Raw genomic sequence first — 23,515 nt, forward strand, 5'->3', positions numbered from 1 at the left:
GGTCACAAAATATACTGCACATTAAGGGATGTTTGTTTAAATTTTTGAACATGAACATATCACTTTGTATTAGAGTAGAATAAGAATAAATTAAACTATGTTCAAATATAGAGTAAACATACTCAGTATGGATGTTGGATATGCTCTTCCATGTGTCCGACATCAGATTGTTATTCTGAAAAAAATTGTGGATAACTAAAACTGATTTTAAGGCTAGACAACTCTTCAATTTTCACAAGTTTAAACAGAACTGAAAGTCTTAGAATGCACTTGCATTGATAAAAATATAAATTATTTTACATTTCCATTTTTTAGAGTCACACTTCTTTCTCAGAAATTTCTAAATTCAGGCTGAAACTGTCCACCTTAATATCATAATTTATATTTTCTATTTATTGTTGGACTTTCCCAGTATATTTTTCTTATCATTTTACTTAGGAAACGCTCATATATAGGAAACAAAAAAATCATCCAGATTACAAAGCGTAGAATATAAAATCTCACGTAATCTCCAATAGATAACCATGGCAACTTCTCACCAATTCCATAAAATCCAATAGCCACAATAGACTCAACACTGAAAAAATTATTAAAAGGAAAACCAAAAGGTATGTTCGAACCCTCTGTTAATACTTTAGCCATTTTCTCAAAATCTTTCGGCCGATTTTTTAAAGCAGGTATTACAATTTCATCAGAGATTTCAAGACAGATTTGTCGAGCTTCCTTATATCCATTTAAACAGATATTATTCTGGTCCTTTATACCCAGAGCATATCCAACTCCATACCAAAAATACACAAAATCATCCATCTCTGTCTCGGAACATTTAATGCCAAATTTGAGTGGATTCAGAATGACTGGCCCAAAAAAACCAGCTTGAACTAAAGACATCTCATATTGTGATATACGCATTGTTACTTTCGATTTAGTTTCTGTTTGAATATAACTCAAATTTTCATTTTTCGCTTCATGTTCCATCATTGATTTTCTAACACTGTTGTGCATATTTCGAACGAGTTTTATTGACTTATACCCAAGGTCATCAGGATCCCAAATATTTCCAAAACACCATCGACAAACTTGAACAAAAGTACTTTCATATCGTCTAAAAGCTTTCTGGGGTGTGTCTGAGTTGCCAGTATATATCAAAGGTTCTAGTAGATTTCGAACACTAAGTCCACAAACCAAAGAAGTGAACATTCCGAGGGAAATTGTTGGAATATGAATCTGCATGAACTTCCTTCCCCTGTCAAATTTGTCCATATCAAAATTTTTGGAGGGTTTAATTTCTTCTCCACTATCTCCCACCTCATTTTCGGCCTCTGTAAACTTTTCTAGCATCTTTTTTGATACCTAAAGATCTGAAAAAAGGAAAATTATAAGGAGATCTAAACTGTATGTAAATTTACATTCTCATCACAACGCTCTCCACTCATTTATTTTTTTTTTATTGTGTAAACAAATATTAAAACTTGAACTATTTTGTCAGGGCAAAATGATGAAATGAGGCTGGTTGAAAATGCTTCTGAGATACCATAAACACATTGTCAAGTTTCTCAAAAAACTGACAAAAGACTAATGCAATAATAAACACTAACAGCACGTCTGAGTCAGAGGTGTTGTTTTTGGTGGGCAACTGGAATCTCTTTTGACGAATAACAAATAAAAACATTTGGTCAATAATCTCTGACACTCACAGTTTGCTCTCCCACTAGTGCTAAGTACTATGCCTATATTAGTGAAATCTTTTTACATAACGCTTGTTTAACAGACGTTGTTGTATAATTCTACTTTTACTTTACACTGTCCATAAAATGATAAAGGGAGATAACTCCAAAATGAGACCAATTTAATTTAATATGGTCATAAGATGGAAATTTCATGTTCACCAAGTGTAGGGTGTTATGGCCCAAGACTATACCTTTTAGCAATAAATATTGCTCAGAAATATCAAATGGAATGAAAGAAATATGTATGCCTATGTGTGTTTTTCACTCAAGTAAATTACTAATTGTTGCATTTCTGACTAGACTAAAAGCACAAGTTCAAGTAGGACTCAACCCTTGCCTAAAACCTAATGTTCTAATAGTTGATACTATGATGAATTTCGGTGAGAGATATAGATTAAAGAATCCAAAAATTATTTCATAAATTGGAGGGCAAAGGTGATAGTAAATGGTATAGATGACATTTTATGTCAATATCACCTTTTTTCCACCATAAAAGCAACACAGTGCCATGCCAGGTGCCATGAGGAAAAGGTGAGTAGGACAATGCATCAGTGCATAGGAGAAAAATTAACTTCCTTCAAAATCCACCAAATTTATCTAATTTTGAGATTGAACATGGAAGTTGCCTTACCTGTGAACCTAAATAGCAGGCGTGCTATCAAAACAACTTGGCATGTAAAGTCTATCTACAACAAATAAAAAGCACCTCCAAACCAACTGATAAGATTACGATATGTTCTAGAAATTAAGATAGAATAATTCAGTTATCACTAGTTAATTTTATCAGGATACTTTTTACAAGATAACAATATCAATATACATTTATTAAGGACATACAGGCCATTAAGCTTATCACTAATGAGTTGAAGTGTGCTTCAACTAGTACTTGGTTAATGACAGATGTCAACTAGCTGAAAACTACCTTTAAGGGATAAGAGAATTTTAAAAAGTGGAGACAATACTAAATTTCTCTATCCCAGTAAAAGGTTTTGAAATCTCAAAACATTCTGACTGGAGAAAAATGTCATATTAAGGGTGTAGTATGGGACATGTTGTGTCAGATTTTAATTCTGTAAAGGGAAATGAATATATCTGAAATTCAGCTGTCATTTCATAAAAACCAAGATCTTTATTAAGGATCCATAAAAAAAGAATTGTCCAAATTTAAGGCATGATGTTAACATATCAATATTTTTGATACGGTAAAAGTGAGAAATGGGCTCATTGAAAATACCTTTGGAGTGTCAAAATGAATGAATGATTAATTGGAAATTTCAAACAAGTGAGATCAAAATGAAAGATATGAGTAGCACCAGCTACTTTATAAAAACTCTTCAAAATAATCCAATTCTTGGCTTCCACAACAATAGCTCAGACTTAAAACAAATTTTATTTTTAGAATGGTAGCACTCATATTTAACAATTATACAAATAGTTTTTTTTTCATTTAAACCAAAATTCAACCATCTATAACTACAATATCTGAACTGATGAGATATTACATAATTACTTAACTTCTTACTGACATAACAGCTAATGCCACTTTTTAAAAACTTAACGAATATAAGGGTGAAGGGTGATATAAGTTCAACTGCTCTAGGTTACTGCTTCCAAAATAAGCAGTTTGCTATATCAGTGTAAAGTCATTACATGTATAAAAAATACCTTGATTTAACTTTAACAAATAACTCAAACATTCCCATTATTTTGTGTAGAAGAGTGAGATTACTGTACAAAATGGCAGACGACGAAAGATAGGAAACAGTTACTGTGAGGTACATGCACATTATACTATTCATATTTCAGAAAATATATGAATTATATTGATTATTTTGTCAGAATCTATTGATAATAATATAACAACAAATCCAAGATTTCCTTAAGCATGTTGACTTCATATTCACTTAAGATATCATTTAATTGTGGTAATTACAAACAATATGAGTAAGAAAACAATGTAAAATCATATCTCCATGTATCACTTTACACTTTGAGCTGTTGAAACATACAAACACTATATCAAAAGAAACAAAGAAGATGTAATTGTAGAAGTTTTATATATGAAATCACTCAAACATTTTGTAACACAATATTAAAATCACTATCTGAATACCCAGTTACAAACAGTATAATTTCATGTAAGTACCTGTCACTAGGTATCACAAGATATCACTACCAGAAATTCAGTATAAAACAATGATATCATTAAAGGGAATCAAGGTTTTCTAACCTTTGTATGTGTATCATGATCAATTGTAGCTTCTATAGCACGATTCTGACTTTCTACAAGAATGAAATGTGCCATTGTGAGGTCCTAATTGGATCAAGTATTCATGGAATTAGAGTAACAGCTGGACAGAAAACAGAAAGGTGCAAAAAGAAGCTTTAGTGTTTCTGATACACACAAAAAAACAGCATAACTTTTAGAAACCCTTTAAGACAAAACTTTACAATATGGTTGCATAGCTTGTCAATCTTGTTAATCAGCTTTTCAAAAAGTATATTTATGGAGACATGTAAACTGTCACTGTTCTGTCATACAATTTCTTTTCTTGAAGACCAATTTTTAGATTCAATTTTTGAATGAAATGAAATAAATGGAGTATTGAGTCTTACTTTTGGCACCTTCAATGGGATAATGTATATGCCATACAGTGTACATTTTGACAAGACTGCAAATACTTTTTGAAAATCTAGAAAAAAGTTTAACCAACTGTTAATAATGAAGGTATAGAATCGAGTCTGATATAAAAACAAACACCCAGAGAATTAAAACTGACCAATCAACAAACAACAAACTGTCAACAATCAACAAATTACCATACTTCCCATAAAAAAACATCACGTAACATTTGAACAGGAGAATTATAATAGTATGGTCGAGGAAAGGTATTTTTGTGTAATTTGGTAGAGCAGTCCATTTTCTTCCCAAGTAAGATAAATAATGATTAAAACATAGCAAACCAAGCCAGTGCGTTCATTACTTAAATTACCTCTAAACAAAGTGAACTGCTCATGTTTTGAATCCCTTTATGCACTAGTATGCACAGGCTTTAATTTATAGTAGGTCAAAGATAACAGCATTAATGATACTTATTAACATGTGCGCACATTTCTCTTAATTTACTTGAGCTAAGAGGGGTCTAGTCATCTAAATATTTGCTTGGCTACCTTAAGCATGATTTTAGCTAACTTTATCGCTTTTCAGATTTAGAAAAAAAACAGTTTTGCCTCATTGTGGAACAACCAAATGTTGGATTATGTTTCTGAAAAGTGATAAGCTAAAATAAACTGGTTGTAAAAAATAATAATTAGATGACTATATCCCTTTAACTTAAACAATTGATTGATAACAAAAAAAATCCATAAAATATCAAAGTGCATCAATATCTACAACAGGTTGTCTGCCATTAGAAAATAGTTAATCAAAAAATTTCAAAAAAATTATAAATTTTCACAATAGCTGATTAGTATTTTTTGATTTTTATCTATATTTGTGAAGAAATGTGGTAGTTTAAAAATGTCAACAAAAACAATCAGTGATGATAAAAACAGTATCAAATTATTTGGCAGGGTGTCTGGGAATATTGTCAGACCTTGGACTGGTTCTCAAAAATTTCTGTGATAAAATTTTGAGGATAATTTGACAAGCAAATTGCCAGAAATGTATCAGGCATCTTTCATGAAATTCATTTGATGAAAATTGATTCTACTTTTAGAAATTACATCTGCAATTTTTTTTTTCGATGAACATGACCCAGATCTAGAAAAGCTTGCTTGTAGTCTAAATGTGTTTAACCTTTGACCTTTCTGTATCTACATTTTAGACACACAAATAGTAACTTTTAAATCAAAAAGCATGCAAAAATCACTGTGGTAAAAAATTGATAGATACAAGTTTGACCAGCAAGGTAGAAAAGTTAAAACTGAAATATAAATTATTTTGTTTAAAACATGGTAGAAATAACAAACTGTCAACTGAATAATTATTTTATCTATGAATATTGGAGTATATTTCACTGTGTTTGATTTATCAGTCATGTTTGAATAGAGTTTCACAGTGTCTGTCTTTGATTTAAGTCTGTAGGACAAAATTAAGATTAAAATATGATTTGTTTGAACTTTGGCATTTATGTTATGCTTTGTAAAGTTACATATTTTAATCAAATTTAATGTGCCTCCATAAACATATGTTTAAGAAGTATAAAAGTGAACCCCTTAATGTATATGAATTATTTTGACATTTGAAACAATCTAAAACTCATACATGTCAAATAGTTTGAGTAAAGATATGAAGAAAATGTACAACAACAAAATTAAATAAAATAAATATAATATAGAGAATTTCTAACTAAAACAAAGATATATAGAGATAGATAGATATTACTTTGTTTAACCAAGGCACGAAACATAACTGAACTCTTACTAGAATATACTACAATAATCTAAACTTACAACTAGTGTCAACCAAAACTTATCTTTGATTATATTCCCATCATTTGGAATGCCAGAAATTCCATGTGTGGTCTCATCAGGACCTTTACCAAAGACTCTGCATTTTACATATTCCATATCAGCTTTGAGCTTTAGATTTATATCTAAGACTGAGAGTTTGGACTGATACCAGAGTTGTTTAATTGTGTAGTATATTCTGTAATATTCAGATAATTCTGTTCTTAAACTAGGGTCTTGGCAGAAACATCTCAACTTACAATAATTCTAACAATATAAATTCAAGAGTTCTTATTGGCTGATCTTTTTCAGCAATAATTTCAACCAATCAGGTTTCTTGCAATTATCAAAATGGAAAACTGCAATTACCAAGGCAGTTTAGCTCAATAGCTTAATATACCTAAAATAATATATTGGAATGTTGAGCTCCATTTCTAAAAGGAGTTTTCCTGATGAGGATTTTTATCAGGAACATGTGTTGGCAGCAAAAGTTAACTACATGTAGATACAAGAATCGCAAGTTGAGAATTTTCAGGCATCACGCCCAAGATTCAAGTCTTTGGAATAGTAGACAAAATACAAATTACATAAAAAATACATAAAATTAGGTGCATTAAGGAAGATAAGTAAACCTTTTAAAGGCTAATAAAAATGAATTCACAAAAAATTTTGGCGACAAAAATAAAAGGCAAATCATTTTGAGTCATAAACATGCAACATAAGTGCTTTTGTGTATTACTTCACTACTTTAATATCTTTGTAAATTGATTAAAAAACTGAATTTCTAGTCTTGTAAAAAATATATGTTAACAATACATTATAGGGTTCAGTTTTAGTCTAAAAGTTACGCCCAAATTTGTGAAAATTTTGAATATTCCACAAGTGAGATTTTACAGTTGGACAAACTCTACCATAATGCCACGTCATAAAACAGTTCCATTGTCTTTGGTTATACAATTATTATATCATCATACACATTCACAATAACCATGCTTTCAGTCATTCAGGGCATTGACATAGTAGAATGACTTATTGACTAAAACAATACAAAATGGGATAAAAAGTGTTTGCTTTGACTTAAAATTAGTTCAAGAATTCTTTCATTCTAGAACAAAATTTCTTGTTCCAAATTCACATTCACATCAATGAACTACCGCAAAAAAAATTTCTGCTCCAGTTCTTATAACTTCTCCCACAAACATCTGATTAGTGTAAAACAAAATCACAACACTGACCAACACCTGCCAATCATCTTGGATTGACACATTAACATCCACGCCTACCATGAGATGAACACACAACACTAAGATAAGGTAGATATTCCAACACAAATATGGGTGATAAGGTCAATTGACTTGTAAGGTATGGGACTCCATAGGTGCAGCTGAATCATATAAAGTGTCAGTATCCTGTGTAGGTTCTCCTTGTAATTGGCAATTGTTATTTAGCGTTCCAGCACCGCAATCACAAAAGAACCGGTCGTGGCGTATGAATTCAACTTCGTGGCCACCATGGCAACGTTTAATACAGTTATAACAAATGGCGTTTCTTTCTGTCGTGTGACACGTTTTACATCTGAAATTTACATAAAAATTAGATGAAAATAAGAATTTTTTCACATTCCATTTCAAACTATGACAATAGACCAGATATCTGGTACTTTTTACAGACAAATAATGGAGTGGAATTATTTTTAAAATCCCAAATCTTTTGAATGTAAATTTGTCTGGAAAACAACTAAATCAAGTTTCCAAATCAACATTATTTTGTCAAAAAGGCTTGTCATAGACGAGATTTTCTTGATTAGATTTGTATAAGATCCAACATACAAGGAGTAAATCTTACCTATAGAAATCATGCATGGGGAAACTGGTATAGCTAGATATTCTATATAAACATTGACCTGTAGAAACAGCTTTCTCTACCATATTATGATTTCCAGTTATCACATTTTCTAAATAAAAAAACACCAATTAAAAATAAGATATTTTCGCTTATAATTTATAACCAGTTAATACTATACAGACCAACAATATTAAAGTCTAAAAAGTTTATTGAATATGACAGTTGTAAGTGGCACTTATTAGTATTGACAATAAGGCATAGGTATCCCTTACAGAACAAATGATGCCACACGACTCGACAGCATGCCATTTGGAGAAAGTCCACAAAGTCCAGGAAATCTAAATCAATTGTACAAGCAAGATTTAAATTCAAATTTGAGAAAATTCAAATAAGACTTAAGAATTTAACAGCACAAATTTTTAAGTCATTTTAGAAAAGCACTGTAAAATAGAAACTCCAATTTCTCAAGAAATCTTACAGTCATTTATAAGGTCTTAAAGTTTCATTTATAACATAAAATTCTACAGATTATGAGTAAGAATTTTAAAAACTCACCCCTTCCTTCAAAAGTAGGTTTAACTCCACTGGCCAGACATAAACCTCCAAATCTATTATTAAATATTTTATTGGCCTCAAGTGTTGCTGTAGCATTGTTTGTGATTTCTACCCCCGCAGCTAGACCATCGTAGATTCTATTCCGTCGTAATATTGGATGACTTTCTGTACTTATCAACACACCTGCCTGGGCATTACGGAATATTTCATTTTCTTCTAATATACCTGTAAATAGAAATTTCTAATCTAATGCCATAAATTTAACTTAACTAATGATGCTTTTAAGATGGAATGAAAAATGAAATGAAGAGTTTAAAGTCCTCCTTTTCTGCACCTTATGAAGACAGGCAACACCATGTAGTGTGCAATGAGGGATAATTTGCCTATGGCATGATTGAACTCTTGTATTTACAAGTACTCACTGTCACAATGTCAAATTTGAATTTTCTGCAAAGATGAAAAAGAGTTACTTACCTTTGCCTTCATTAAATATGCAGATTCCACCATCGCGCCCATCGTGTATCTTATTATGACGTAAAACAGGGTTACTATGCATTTTAATCCAGATTCCTGCCATAGCGTTGTCAAATATCTCGTTATTTTCAATCATGCCCAGTCCACTGTTATAGATCAATATACCTCCATTCTGTCCACCCCATATCTTATTCCTTCTAATCAATGGGTTACTTTCAGTCCTGAAAATTTCAAAAACATAATATAAAGTTAATTTCTGGATAACTCTCTTTCCAAAAACACAATCTTACTAACATTAAATAATAAATTAAAGTTGAAAACATAAACTGTTCTTAGAGTCATTTTAATAAAATCTAATCAAAAGAGGCTTTCTAGTGTGCATCAAGAATGCCATTTGCACTATTTAAGACAAGTGGTTAACTATTCCTTGAATTCAAAGAGAGGGATAGAAAATTGTAATGATGTAATATTTCAAGGTTTTTCTGGAGTTGAAGGAACACTACATTACATTATACTGAGTGTCAGTCAATAGTTGAGAGAGGGAACTGACCTGATTTGAACTCCAGAATAAAGATGATTAAAAATATCATTATCTTCTAAAACACCATGTCCATTATCATAAAAATATACACCAACCTAGAACATGGATTAAATATTATACTTTATGATAGTTTCACTTATGATGTGACCCCACATTTCAGATTCTAGCTCTACTGATGAGGTTTGTGTATCTCAAGCACAAATCTGTATCATGAGATGAGCTCTTGTCAAATACACAAGAATACAATAATAACAAACCTGTTTTCCACTGTGTATTCTATTACGACGTAAAACAGGTGTACTACCAGTTGTAATCCAAACCCCTGCCAGGGTGTTCGCATAAATTTCATTTTCTTCTATTAACCCTTGACCCTTCTCATGCTGAAATACAAAAACATTCAGACATTCAAATGATTCAATTATTGCGTCAAAAAATGGTAGAAAGATCAATGAAAATTGATCACAATTTCATACAATTATGAGTCAACCATTTAAATTATCAAACAAAATAAATTTTCTAATGATTTACTCACAAATGGTAAAAGATATATCAATCTTCTAAAAACAATGCAGATTATCTAATCTTTATCATCCATTATGAATAAATTAAATAAAACTTACAAGATAAATGCCCCCATGTTCACCATGATGTATTTTATTGTGTCTGACTATAGGATTACTGTTAGTTCGTATCTGTATACCAGCTAGTGCATTACCTATAATAATAAATACTGGACATTAACAACACATATATCTCTCTACATAAAACATAAGTTGCTATTAAAGTCATTGCTGTAATATTAATGTTTATTCTAATATCAATTGACAGTAGGTGACAAATACATTGATTTAGAGAGAAGGTTGACAACTTACCATGAATGTTATTGTGTTCTATCAAACCTCTACCATCACCAAATATATACACTCCTCCTTGGTGGCCATTATAAATCTCATTTTTCCTGTAATTATTACATAAAACTCTTTGAAACCAGGCTGCTGATTTGGCATTTATCAAATACAAATATATGCTGAAAATTTAGTGCATGGATTGACAATCCAGTGTTTAAAGTTTTGTCTATCACCAATGGATAAAAATTAACAGAAATCTCTTTTTTTGGAGCATTCCACTCCATTCAAAAAACCCTGTTATAATCTTTTGAGAAAAGTAACTTAGACAACTGAACGTACCTTATTGTGGGATCACTATTGGACGTAATCCACACTCCAGCAAAATTATTAGAGTGTATTTTATTTCCAATAAATTGTCCACGGCCATTTTCATGTACGTAAATACCACCAGTCTGACCATGATGTATTTCACAACAAACAACTGTTGGATTGGCTCCAGCCTTTACTTCAAAACCAGCTATTCTATTATTGTGGATATCACATGAATCAAAATAACCCTAAAAAATAAAATCCAATAAATCAAAGTACATGAAATTTCTTCTAGACTTAAATGGATTGTAATGAGGTCTTCTAAAAAAAAATTATGTGTATCAAGGAAGGGGTTTATGTCATATAAGGATACTATGCGATTAGTGAAAAAATCAAACACTTACTTTTAATGGAATTGCAGGAAGCACAGAAGCCTGATTGAAAATTGGAATTGTGCAAATTAATGATAAGAGTCCCCGATACAAATAAATTTATAAGAAAACCTCTTAAATTAATGACAATATGTACACTTAAATTCCTATACAAGATCACAAAACTATTCCATCAATCACAGATTCAAATTTGTATGCTACTTACCATGCCATTTTCAAAAGTAAAAACACCAACATCTCTGCCATGGTGAATATGATTGCGTCTCATGATGGGTGTGGCATGATTTTTAACCCAGATACCAGCTAGAGCATTACCACTGATTTCATTGTCTTCATATACTCCCTGTAATACATTTTCAGATCATTAGTTGATATTACAATATTCAAAACTTGGACAAATTCAAAACTTTGTACAGCTTCTATCAAACTATTTCAATTTTCAAAACAATGTCTGAAAAGGCTGATTATATAAGTGAAGTGTTCAGGCTGGAGAAGACAAATGTTATATAGGTATATCTGGAATTTAGGCTGTTAAACAAAGTTGTGTGGCTCTCACACACTTTCTATTAATAAAAAACAAAAGGGATTATAGGTCAATCTGGGCTCCTATAGCATCTATTGCCACCAATCAAATATCCCATACATAGAGGTAAAAAAAAAAGACAAAAGGGATGAAACTTACAGTTGCGTAGTCTGTCACGTATAATCCTACATTCTCACAATCTTTTATTAAACAATTTTTAATGGTAGGGTCAGCCCCAGATCCTGACACACATACTGCAGCTCCCACTGAAAATACACAAAACAAGGTTAAAATAGGTACATGTTGCAATTTGATGTTTTAGGAAAGGACAACTAAATACTTGGCAAATCTTTTGAAATTATACCATTGAAATCTTAATGAGATAAACTAACTAAGACCTACCAACTGATGTACTTTTAATACGACAATGTTGAATGACTGGTGAAGAATGGTCAGTAATCTCGAGTGCATAATGATGGTGATGGGGCACACACGACGTGATGTCTGGTGAAAACTATAAAAAGAATAAAAATGTACATCTGAAATTATTGTGGTAATAAACAACAAGAGGGAATCACTATCTCATAATATATATATGAAGAATGAAAGCAATTTAAATTAACAATAAGAGAGTGAAGAATTGTCCTGTCCATTAGGCCAGTTTATCAAATATTTTATTACTACTGTCATCTGATTGGATTGGTCTTTGAATAAATGAAATAAGTTATACGTTCTACTTTCCTGCATCTACTTGATCTAATGCAGACAGTAGAATGGTTTTTAAGAAAAGAGCTCCTTTCAACAAGAACTATGCAACATCCAATTTTTGTGGCCCAGACATACCAAGAGTACTTACCTTTAAAGTAACATAACCTAGGTAAGCTGAATTGGAGCCTGATATAAAGACTACAGTAGATTTGCTGTCTCGCTCAATAATAACATGATCTCGAACATTACCAGGGGCTGTAATTAATTAATTAATTAATTATATACAATATTTATTTATTTCTTACATATTATGAAATTAAAATCTCATGTCATGACATTGAAGATCATCACAAAAAGCAGTTACATCAATGTTACAAGTAGTTCCAAAACATGGAAATGCCGGTCTTCTTTTACTACTATAAATGCATTTTGTATTAGCTCTAAACCAAGTAACCAAATCAAAATTGATAAACTAAGCAAAGAGAACTGTGCTTGGCACAATGGCAGTTTTCAGATTGAAAAGAGCACAGGTGAATAGATTAAGAACTATACTCACCAGCTCCAATGATAGTAACAGAAGTGTCAATAGACAGAACCTCGCCCTGATATACTCCACTGTGGACAAATATCACTGGATCATACGCCATTAGACTATCAACATACTGTAGTGCATCTTCTATTGTATCAAAATACTGGAATTATAATAGAAAAATATTAGCTGGAGGAATGGATAGATGGGTGATTGATGAATGGTTGATGAATGAATGAATGGGAGCTAGGGATGCATGGATGTATACACATTGTAACATAATTGAATGGCCTACTTCCCACATTAATTTGACTTATATTTTGGATTAAGAACTGTCAAGGGATCTTTAATGTGAAACTTCAGCATGGAGTCAAGTCAAGACATTTTACCCTTGCATCACTTTCACTGATAAAAGCATTTTCTTAACTCATAGTAACATCAAATTCACCACTTACCACAACATTTCTGCCTTTGTGTCGTTTTTTTGTTATTTGGTTGTTTCCCATATTATAACCATGTCGGACATGGACGTTTACATTACGATACTAAAAAATACATATATAACACTGATCATATTGCAAGAATATTTGAGCTATATCAACTCATATTACTATGACTCAGATTATCAGTCAGCATCAACTCAATAGAGTACCCAAACTCATAAATTAGACATTCTCTTTGGAGATATCATATACATATGTTCTTTAGTTTGACAACTTCATATGTTAGTGTAAGCATCACTTACCAGCTGTCGGAAGCTTTCTTTCCATGGATTGTCATATTTTCCCAGATCAGAGAGAGGTATAAAATCATAACATTTAGGTTCTGTATCACGTAATATCAAGGGTAAATCATATTCAAATACATCTCTGTACAGTGGTTTCCTGCAAATGGTAAGGGTACATTACATGGATAAGATGGACATGTCAAGATATTTGTGGACAGTTTCAACTATAAACACTATAGAATGTACTGTAGGATAAATAATAATAGGAACTATAGAAGAAACATTTTGTACTACTTAAACTACTCAAAAAGTGGACTAAGTATTTGTGTTGTGCTTTTAGTTTCTTTTGCATTTTCTCATATATATTGTTTTAATAAAACCTACCATAGTTCCTCATCATTGACTATGGAGTGAAATCTATGACAAACTTCAGAGACTCGACATAAATCACATTCTAATAAATAGGAGAATATTTTTAACATAACTTCATCAGGTAAATCTTCTTGCAAATATTTCGCCCCGATATTTCCTGAAAAGTAAACAAGAAAAATAAGCTTACTTAATAAAACTAGCAACCATTAGCGGATATCTAATTATTCATGATAAAGTGTCTTTTTGGGCTGATACCAATATCAGAGCTTACTCATATAAGGTAAATATTTTCAATAAAATACGGCCCAAAATAAGTTTTGGTAAAATTCTTAATAAACTTAAATAAACTAATAGCCAGTCTCACAGCTACCATTTCAGTATAAATATATACTTAATAAAATAATTCACAAGAAATTTAAAAAAAAAAGTTCATTTTTCGCCAAATACGCATTGAGTGAATAGATTCACTATGAGAATAATATGCCATCTTTAAATTTGTAATCTTAAATGAAAATTCAGTAGGGATTTGAACACTACTCAGCCTACCCTCTACAATGCATAATGAAATGGATTTTCTCACCTGTAGGTATCAGTGCTGGATTTACACTGGATGATTTTCGTCGTTTTTTGACAGGAATATTTGGACTGGAAGAAAAGGAGTCTTTGGTAAGAATGTCAATAGTTTGACGGCGACGTAGATTATATTTGCCATTTGTGGAACTTGAACTTGTACTGGACTGAGCGTCCACGGCTTCTGCGGCTATGACTGAATCTGAAAAAAAATATGGAATCAAATTTTGACATATATGCTTTAAAGGAGAACAGTTGTCATTTTCGGGGATTGATTTCGGTCTTCATTGTGCTTTAATAGTCTTCAGAAGTACTAAAATGCAAAAAAAAACAAATAATCTTTTCAAATATACCTCAAACTAGAAATTTCACTGTCTATTCCTATATATACGTGTTTTCTATATATGGCATAGTCTCACTAAAATTCAAGTGGAATTTTTAACATTCAAATGTGAATAATTATGGATACACATGGGTTTGAAGGCATATATTTTGATGAAGAGCTGTGAATACTAATTACTGATTATGTAAGCGAACAAAATTCCTGTTTCTGAAAATAAGGTTTGATGGGTCGAGCGGTTAGTGCTCCTTTAAAATACATAAGCTTAAAGATTGGTCAGTTGTCCTTGTCTAGACTATTGATCTTACTGGTATAAGCATATTAAGTTCATTTTAGTTTTTGAAGAAGTCCTGACCTAATAAGTGATAACTACTGTCTTCGCACACTGAATTTTATTTATAATTTTCATGAGAATTGGACTATCAACTGCAAAAAGCTTATAGTATTGTTGTCATTCATTTAATGACCATACATTGATAAAAACATAAATTTGAGCACACACTTCACTTTGAAATTTGTACTACAGACTCTAAGACAATTTTCTGCTAAAAAAATAATACTTTTATCAACTGAGAATTCAAAGGATATCAGAAAACTATCACTTCACTTCTATCACTTGTTTTCAAACAATTGTGTGAGGACAGTATGACTTTAATTAATGGCTTGTTTAAAATTAATATAGGTAGGTGACCTCCAACCCAATTCAGCCATTATAATTTTATGGCAGAGCCAAACCAAACTAGTTAATGGGTACCATACTAAATTCCTCAAAAAAATTTACAACAAGAATAACAGATAAGCATATGTCGTAAGTGTGGAATTTTACATTGAGAATCTACCAGACCCATAAAAAATTGATCCTAAGACTGAGTAGACCAAAGTGAAACAGAATCCTGATTCGATCTGAGCCACAGTGTAATCATAGTAGCATGAAAAATGATAATAATTGACTGTTTTTGTTGAGTCTAATCTAGTCCTAGCATAGAACTGTAATAGATTACAGTTCTATGGCCCTAGTTGCAAATGTAATGCAAAAAGACAAGACTAGGCCTAGGCTAATGAAATGAATGAGAAAAATAAAAAAAAAAGATTTTGATATATATCTTGATTTGTTTTATTTCATTTACATAGTGGCTGCAAAGCTAAAATTATATTTTTCAAGACTATTAATGCAGATATCACAAACATATTGGGACATTCCTTCGTCCGTAAAACAACTTGTCTGCACCTTTCGTGATCGCACAATGACCCCTTCCCTTCTCCATTTCCCCTCATTGCACAGCCACTTCTTACCTGCACTCTGTCTCTTCCGTTGCTCAGATTTCGTCCTAGATCTTTTCCGGAGATTCCTGGCATTTAACCTTGTAGAACGAGCAGACGGACTGGACATATCTGCCGTTTATTTGGGCTAAATTTCTTGAAAAATCACAGGATGCATAAAAAGATTCAACGAGAAGCCATCTTGAATGCACTACTTTATCACCGCGTAGACGAACGAAAAGAATAGATTTTCTAATCACGTGACTGTCTAGACCAATCAAAAAATAGAATTTAGGGATTGCCCTGGAATTTCCAACATGGCCACCAAAACATAGTTATGCACATTAATCATGTAGCCGTGAAAATTGATTGATTTTTCGCCAAGAAGAAATTGCATTAATATGTCTACACGGCTGGGCTTCAACCTCCATACTCACGGGTACAAAAATATCACGAGGAGTCTAACCCCAAGTGAAGAAAAATTAGTGAAAAAGGTTTGAAAATTTCTAGACGTTGGACAAAAAAAAAAGAAAATGTTCAGCTTGACCTATGACCTTAATAATACCTGGACTCGGACCACAATTATTTCTTGGTTTATCTTTTTAACTCTATTCTATGGTTAATCTGAAGAATGACACAACCCTAACACAACCCCTGCAAGGGTAGAAACACTGGTAGATCTACTATGTAGGTCCCAAAACATGAAATATTTCTTGAAGCCAGATATTCACCCTCCCACCTGTTTCTTTAGATTCCTGCTCAGATGCACTGTTGCTGTTTCGCCCTTCCACTTTCTTGTTGTGCTACAGAGGTGAAACTTGGTAGAGAGATGTATCTATTACATGTATCAAAATGTCAATTATAACAAGTTGATAGGACGATATAAATATCTCTGTAAGCATTATGAGGTAGAAATCTTGGAATCTACTGTCTTTCAGCCTTATAAAATAGGCTCCATAATTAAATGCATGCAGTTCACAAGTTCAGTTTAGAATATCCTTTTCATGTTGGAATAATTTCAGATCTTCCATGATTGTGATGAAGGAGGTAAAAACTGTTTAACGAGAGAAGATTTAAAGGTTGCTATTGTGTCCTTATTTGGTTACAAACCATCAAAGGTATAACTGTTAATTCTAGGGGAGTGTTGAAATTAACCAGATGATAGTCAGATTATTTGAGCTATTCATATGACTTTTCAGAATCTTACTACAAAGTTTTGTCATATGGTTGGTACTTTTCAATCTAACAAATTCCACACTTGTAGACAATTTTTATTGTGAAATTAATTGGGAAACTAGCTTGATAAATCATTAGATATAGGGATTTTAAGGCTGTATATAATTGATCATCAAGTAATTAAGCATCTCATTATTATAATTATCACCTAGCTGTTGGTATATCTCGTTAGGTATAGGTATCAATTAGCTAATAAACTAATTATCATAACTCTATATCCTGCTGGGAATGTTATCCATTTCTGTTAATAAGGTCAAAGAAAATGTTTAACCCTTTAGGACCAGAGTAAAATATGTGAAGCTGTTCTTATGAGAATATGAGAATTTTTTTAGGTGGAAACTGATTCAAGGACATCAGACTTTCAGGTGGCCCCAAACTCCTTTCTATTAGGTATAAATTCCTTTTGAGAAGTATACCTTGAAACATTAGGTAACTGATTGCAGTGAATGGTAAACTCTATTTCAAGTGTTAGATTGGCATGAAAGATTAGAACTCGCACATCTGGTCATGGCAAGATGAATTTTGATTATCTCCTTACTTGCTTGCAATGCTGTCTGACCCATTGTCATTCTCTATCATTGTTTGACTATTTCAGTATGAGACAAGAGATATTCTAGAGAAATATGGTGATGTAACAGATACAGATGAAAAAGGTAAAAGAATTTTTAGCAGAATTTTCACTAGCGATTTATAGAAATATTAAATCAATTAAATGCATTGTTCAAGAAAAGACTTACAGAAGACATTTGAGGAATTCTGGGATATTTATTATCAAATATTGATCTTTGCTATGAATAGTTTCCTTAAGTTATGACAAATTCTGGTATTTTTGAATCAGAAGATACGTGATGAGTGTAGAAACTAACAGAAAAACAAAAAAGGAATCAGATTGAAGAGTGATGATTCTATTTATGTATCTGTACTTTAATTTGTAATATTGATTACAATATTGTTTGTAGTTTTAATAGAGAATAAGTTTGTGGAAGCCATGACTAGCTATATTATTAAACATGATGAAGATGAAGATATCAGACACACATTTTTAGCATTTGATACTCAATGTAAGTAATTAATAACATATTATATTGGATAAGTCCTTCTTATCAAGGGTTTTTAGTCTGTTATGTCTATTAAGACTAACTATAAACCTATTGTTCTCATCCAATGCCATTCACTTTCGCATAAAAATTCACACACCAGATGAATGGTATGATTTGATAACTATAATTCTTGAAGGGAATTCAAACCCACAGTACCTAGGAGATGACAATTCATCTCTACCGACTGAAGCACTGCACTGTCTTAAAAGCACATTGTTCAAACCAACTGTTAGTTTTATGAATAATTACAGGTAAAGGATTCCTGACATTTGAAGATTTACATAAAGTAGTGAAACAAGTAGCACCACATTTAAAGCCAAACGTTGTAGAGACTGCTTTTAGGTTAGTTCAAAGATCAAATTATCTCCCTTTAGTCTCCAAAATGTGAGAGTTGTCTCCCATTAGTCTCCAATGAAATATTTACTGAGTTCAATTCTGTCTGGATGGGTCTTGGCATAGTTATGATATTGGTGACTAGATTGTGACAAAGTGTCTTTTGAAAACTGCTTTGAAAAAGTGGACAACTAAATGTAGGTCTGTTGTTGAAAAAGTGGACTCCTCTTAATGCTTTTCCCCAATCTAAGGTCAAGGGTTAAAGAATTGTTATTTATTTTCAGGGAGCTGGATCGAGATGGTGATAAAAGAATAAGCTATAAAGATTTTGACTTTATGATGAAATATGGTACAGATATCTGATACTACATCTATTGTTATCAATTTATGTCTGCCTCATGGTTTAAATTATTTGTGGACTGTGACTTATTGATTATTTGAAAAGGTGCCATTTTTGTTTTTGACTTATGAACATGGACTTATGGATTATTTACATGATGGGGATGTTTTTGTCTCCTTGCGATTCCAATATCCCGAAATTCTGTGATATGGTACAACATCTATAAGTCTCATGCTCCCAATTGAGCACAATTTCTACTGCAACATTCCAATACAAATGCTTGATGAGCTCAAATTTGATAAGACAGAAACATTCTTGTGCATTTATCTGTTTTTTAATGCAAATATTACAAAGAGTTAAAAGCATAGACATAATCTATTTCTTTGTAGTCTTATTTTCAATCTGATAAATGGATTTATCTCCCTTTGGATATCTTTGGGGAGTACCATCCCTTGAACAGAATTTAAACTCTTGAAGCTGAGGGTATTTCTAAAACTAAAAGTAACCCTTGACTTTTTTTCAAAATTCAAATTCAAGCTTGAAATTGAATCCTTTGCAGAGTAACCTAGTGTTTCACCGTTTCTTTAACTCATCCAACTAGACCCGAGACCCTGTCCAGATATAAATAAATTACTTTTAATCAGAGCCAAACACCCAGTGGCATTTAAACAGAAACAATAAATGTCATTCAACTTCTGAGATGCATATTTGTAGCAGCCGTTAGCAGTTTTGATTTTATTTTGATATTCCTAACCTACTTTCAAAAAAATTTGGATAATGAACATAAATATTTCTGACTTCAGATTTTAGATTTTATCGCCATGTAAATATTTGAAATCGAATTACATGGTCTAAACTAAATTTAATAGTTTATCCTACAAATGAAGTGGACCATTTCCCCCAGTGAGCCAACAATAACAGACGGAAGGAGGCCATTTAAGTGAAACAGACCATAACGTCTTGATGCGTCAATACTTCGACCAATCAGAATCAGTCTAAGAAAATAACACAGATTTCAGCCAATGAAATTGAAGCCCGCCAACCGTCTTTACAGCGTCCCTTCTAAAAATAAGAAACGACAGGTTCCCGTTTGAAGGAAATTTTACCGTTTGACAAGAAATTTGTTCCGTAATATCTCGTAAGTTTTGCAATTTTAATTATTTATTCACGTGCCGCATGAATTTTTACGTTCATATCATGCAATCGGTGGTATCTCGGAGCTTTTTAGAGACCTACTTATAAAGCAATCGAAAGGGAAATAACCATGACTGTTTTGATCGGACCACCGCGAAATGAAAACAAACAACGGCTTTGTCCATCATCAATTTCGCTTCTTAATTTCTTACTTGATCAAATATTTTATCATGTTGAGATCGTTAAATATTATAATATAACATAGTTGAATATTGTTGACATTGATCTTCTCTGATCTACACCCAGGCATCAGATTTTTTTTTCTAATTGATTTCAATGATTATTCTTGAAGAAAATTATATTTAGAAACTAAATTGAAGAAATTCATGATATCTAATGAAAGAGGAGCTTCAGTTTTACTCCCCAATTTTTAATTGGACCATTGATCATAGGAAATACTTTTTAGTGTTTAAATTAATGTGGAAATTTGTCTAGGCCAATGCAAACGATTATATAATAACCTATTGCAAATGCTTAAGGCTTATTAACCTCCTTAGCTTGTGATGGTTAATGTATGATCTACATTATATTATGATAAAACCATGATGCACTAGCACTGTCCTGAGCCACAATGAAATCAGAATTTGTAAGCTGATTTTGTCTTATCAATAATTGAAATTATTTTATTTTGTTAGGTGAAGGTTGAATATTCAAGATGCCCACCCCTACAAGAGCATCCCGTTCGGTAAGTTTGCATGTCAAGTCTTGCATAGACCTAGATCTATAACTATAGGAACATAAAACTATTCCGAAGAGAAACTCTATTCTATTTCCTACTCCTTTAGAATTAAAAAAAAGTTTCACGAGTTAAAATCTATTACAGGTTCATATATTTTTACACATTGTTATTTGAAACTTCTCTTATGAGTAAAGATCATATCTTTTTGACGAGTGGACAAACACCCCAGGTTAGTTTGGGGGTTAGACTTTGTCTATTCATGTTTTTCTATAGCAGGGTCATTATCCATTAAAATATTTACTTTATCTTGAAATTAGAGACTATAATTATTGTTACTACTTAGCTAGTTAGCTTCTAGGTTAAATTGCACTTACACCCTTTTGATATAGGATGTCAAGTTAATTTCCTTAATTGTTCAATACATATTTTTGTCAATTAAGGTTTTCCTAAATTTTTTCCATACTTTATGAATTACTGGTATTCAGTTTGCATGAATTTCATTTTTTGATATTTTTTTTTTAAAAATCACAAACTAATTTACTAAGTTTGTGGATTTCTTTTTATACTTTGTACCTTCTTACTGGACATTCCTCTTGTAAGAAAGCAAATAAATCATTCATTTGAAAAACAGCTATATCTCCTTGAAAGAATATTTCATAAAATATTTCCTTGGTTTGTATTCAAAATTTCTATAAGTTCAATCAAAGTTGTTTGTAAATGTAATTCAATGTTTGGGATCTCAAAGTTTCATTTCCTCAAGTTTCATTTCAATCATTTCATTCAATCTACTCACATTTTATCCCTAAATAAGTTTGATCTTGTAAATGATGATTTTAGTAACTTCAATTCTGGGTAAATTTGGTTTAAAATATTTCTTTAAAATAAGCTGATCTCAATTGTTTTAAATTCATCTCAAGAGGTGGTTGACACTTTGCTGACCAATTTCTTCAATGTTAGTTTTCTTTTCTTAACAGCCATTTTAGACATGGGTGTCATCTAATTACACCTTTTATTTGCTGAAAATTGTTATTTTATACATGAAAGGTTGAAATTACTACAGGTTGAACATTCCATAGTAAACTAGCATGAAACTGGACGTTTCACCTACTTAAATGAAACAGACTATAAATGAGTTAAAGGTCAAAGTTCATGTGGGGGTGAGAATTGTTTAGGGTCAGATTGTATGGTGATGAATATCAGCTGATCAGGCCATTTCTATTTAGATTTCTGAAAGTAATTTCATGGTCATATTCTCATGTAAGTGTGACATGTATGTTAATAGGATTTGTATAATTCAAGGGTTTGTTTGTTGAGTGAACCAGTCTGTGTATTAACACCTTATTGAATTGAATAGAACACCTTTACCTGATTCTATTTAGCTATATAATTAGTACATTAAGGTGATTTTTCTTTAAAAAAAATCCCATCTCATTAATGAAATGACACTGAAAGATCCACATTAATTGACATAAACTTGTTATCAATGTGCATTTTTTTTAAAAATTCACATTTTGACAGCTTGTTAAGGACAATGGTTACATTTCCAAGGTAGACAAACTAACTTGAACAATGGATCTACCTTTAGTAATAAGTAATTACCTTTAAGATAATAAGGAATCCACTTAAATTTGTGAACATTGCTTAATTCTGAATTTTTTTTAACTCTAAAAGTCTTCTTTCCGACAGTACAGATTTGTACCATTACTGTATAATTTTTTCTTTACCTTAATCTTAATATCTGTGACTTCTTTAATTTGACCTCCACTAGAATGATCTCTGAATGTTTACCCTTTAAAAGCACCTGATGCCACTGTAATATTTTCCATTCATTTACAAAACTGCTAGAAATGCTGGCATTAAGGTGAATATAATAATCAAAATCAAGATTTTTTCTTATTTTTTAGCGGAAGGCATCAAAGTCACCAGGAAGAGCGTTAAAGTCTGTTGGAAGGTCACGCAGTAGAAGCAAGAGCAAAAGTCGTGCAAAGAAAGCCGTTGGTAGACCTAAAGGTAGTAAATCACCAGCCCCAGCTAGCAGAACACCAAGAAGTCGAACACCAAGAAAGACAGTGGTTGAAGATACAGTAGATAAAGTAGAAGTGAGAGCTAGGACTAGATCTAGATCACGAACCAGAACTCCAGTAGATGTTACTCCAGTTAGACAGTCAGCTAGAATTAGTGCTCTTGTAGAAAAAGAGGTGAGAAGTAATGTTATGTTATAATAATTTGCAACTTTTTCCTATCCACAAGTGAAATGTTTACAACCAGATCACATGGTCATAAAAAGAAACATAAACCTATCGAAATTACAATAATTTAATCTGTCCAAATCACAATGTACGCTTCCAAAAACCTATCAAGTCAAAGTGAAATTGAACATGAAATGAGCTGGTTAATACTTGATTCCTTTTTGGCTATGGCTGACACATGAAAATAGGAAAACCTATACCAAGCTTAG

General features: G+C 31.9%; 4 protein-coding genes across 4 annotated transcripts; 2 read left to right on the plus strand and 2 right to left on the minus strand.

Moving 5' to 3' along the window:
• Positions 1 to 372: 372 nt before the first annotated feature.
• On the minus strand, positions 373 to 4,035 carry LOTGIDRAFT_161432 (hypothetical protein; the record flags this gene model as incomplete). The annotated part of the gene is made up of 2 exons (XM_009056821.1): positions 373 to 1,353; positions 3,961 to 4,035. 2 exons carry the CDS (start codon positions 4,033 to 4,035, stop codon positions 373 to 375), a joined length of 1,056 nt encoding a protein of 351 aa, XP_009055069.1.
• A 3,493-nt stretch (positions 4,036 to 7,528) lies between these two features.
• Positions 7,529 to 14,160, minus strand: LOTGIDRAFT_215712 (hypothetical protein; the record flags this gene model as incomplete). Its single annotated transcript, XM_009056822.1, has 17 exons — positions 14,018 to 14,160; positions 13,652 to 13,790; positions 13,362 to 13,451; positions 12,934 to 13,069; positions 12,526 to 12,632; positions 12,072 to 12,183; positions 11,829 to 11,935; positions 11,352 to 11,489; positions 10,785 to 11,002; positions 10,470 to 10,555; positions 10,218 to 10,312; positions 9,855 to 9,977; positions 9,607 to 9,692; positions 9,057 to 9,277; positions 8,583 to 8,807; positions 8,028 to 8,136; positions 7,529 to 7,757 (listed from the first exon to the last, which is right to left on the minus strand). Exons 1-17 carry the CDS (start codon positions 14,113 to 14,115, stop codon positions 7,529 to 7,531), a joined length of 2,319 nt encoding a protein of 772 aa, XP_009055070.1. The 5' UTR covers positions 14,116 to 14,160.
• Positions 14,161 to 17,200: 3,040 nt separating this feature from the next.
• Positions 17,201 to 19,207, plus strand: LOTGIDRAFT_118510 (hypothetical protein; the record flags this gene model as incomplete). Its single annotated transcript, XM_009056823.1, has 6 exons — positions 17,201 to 17,293; positions 18,056 to 18,130; positions 18,163 to 18,208; positions 18,380 to 18,472; positions 18,763 to 18,853; positions 19,129 to 19,207. Coding segments are annotated over 6 exons (477 nt in total), but the record flags the coding sequence as incomplete, so codon positions are not given.
• A 1,742-nt stretch (positions 19,208 to 20,949) lies between these two features.
• On the plus strand, positions 20,950 to 23,255 carry LOTGIDRAFT_161436 (hypothetical protein; the record flags this gene model as incomplete). Its single annotated transcript, XM_009056824.1, has 4 exons — positions 20,950 to 20,964; positions 21,014 to 21,063; positions 21,202 to 21,286; positions 22,962 to 23,255. Coding segments are annotated over 4 exons (444 nt in total), but the record flags the coding sequence as incomplete, so codon positions are not given.
• Positions 23,256 to 23,515: the final 260 nt, after the last annotated feature.

Source organism: Lottia gigantea, assembly GCF_000327385.1.
Source record: "Lottia gigantea unplaced genomic scaffold LOTGIsca_29, whole genome shotgun sequence".
Lineage (NCBI taxonomy): Eukaryota > Metazoa > Mollusca > Gastropoda > Lottiidae > Lottia > Lottia gigantea.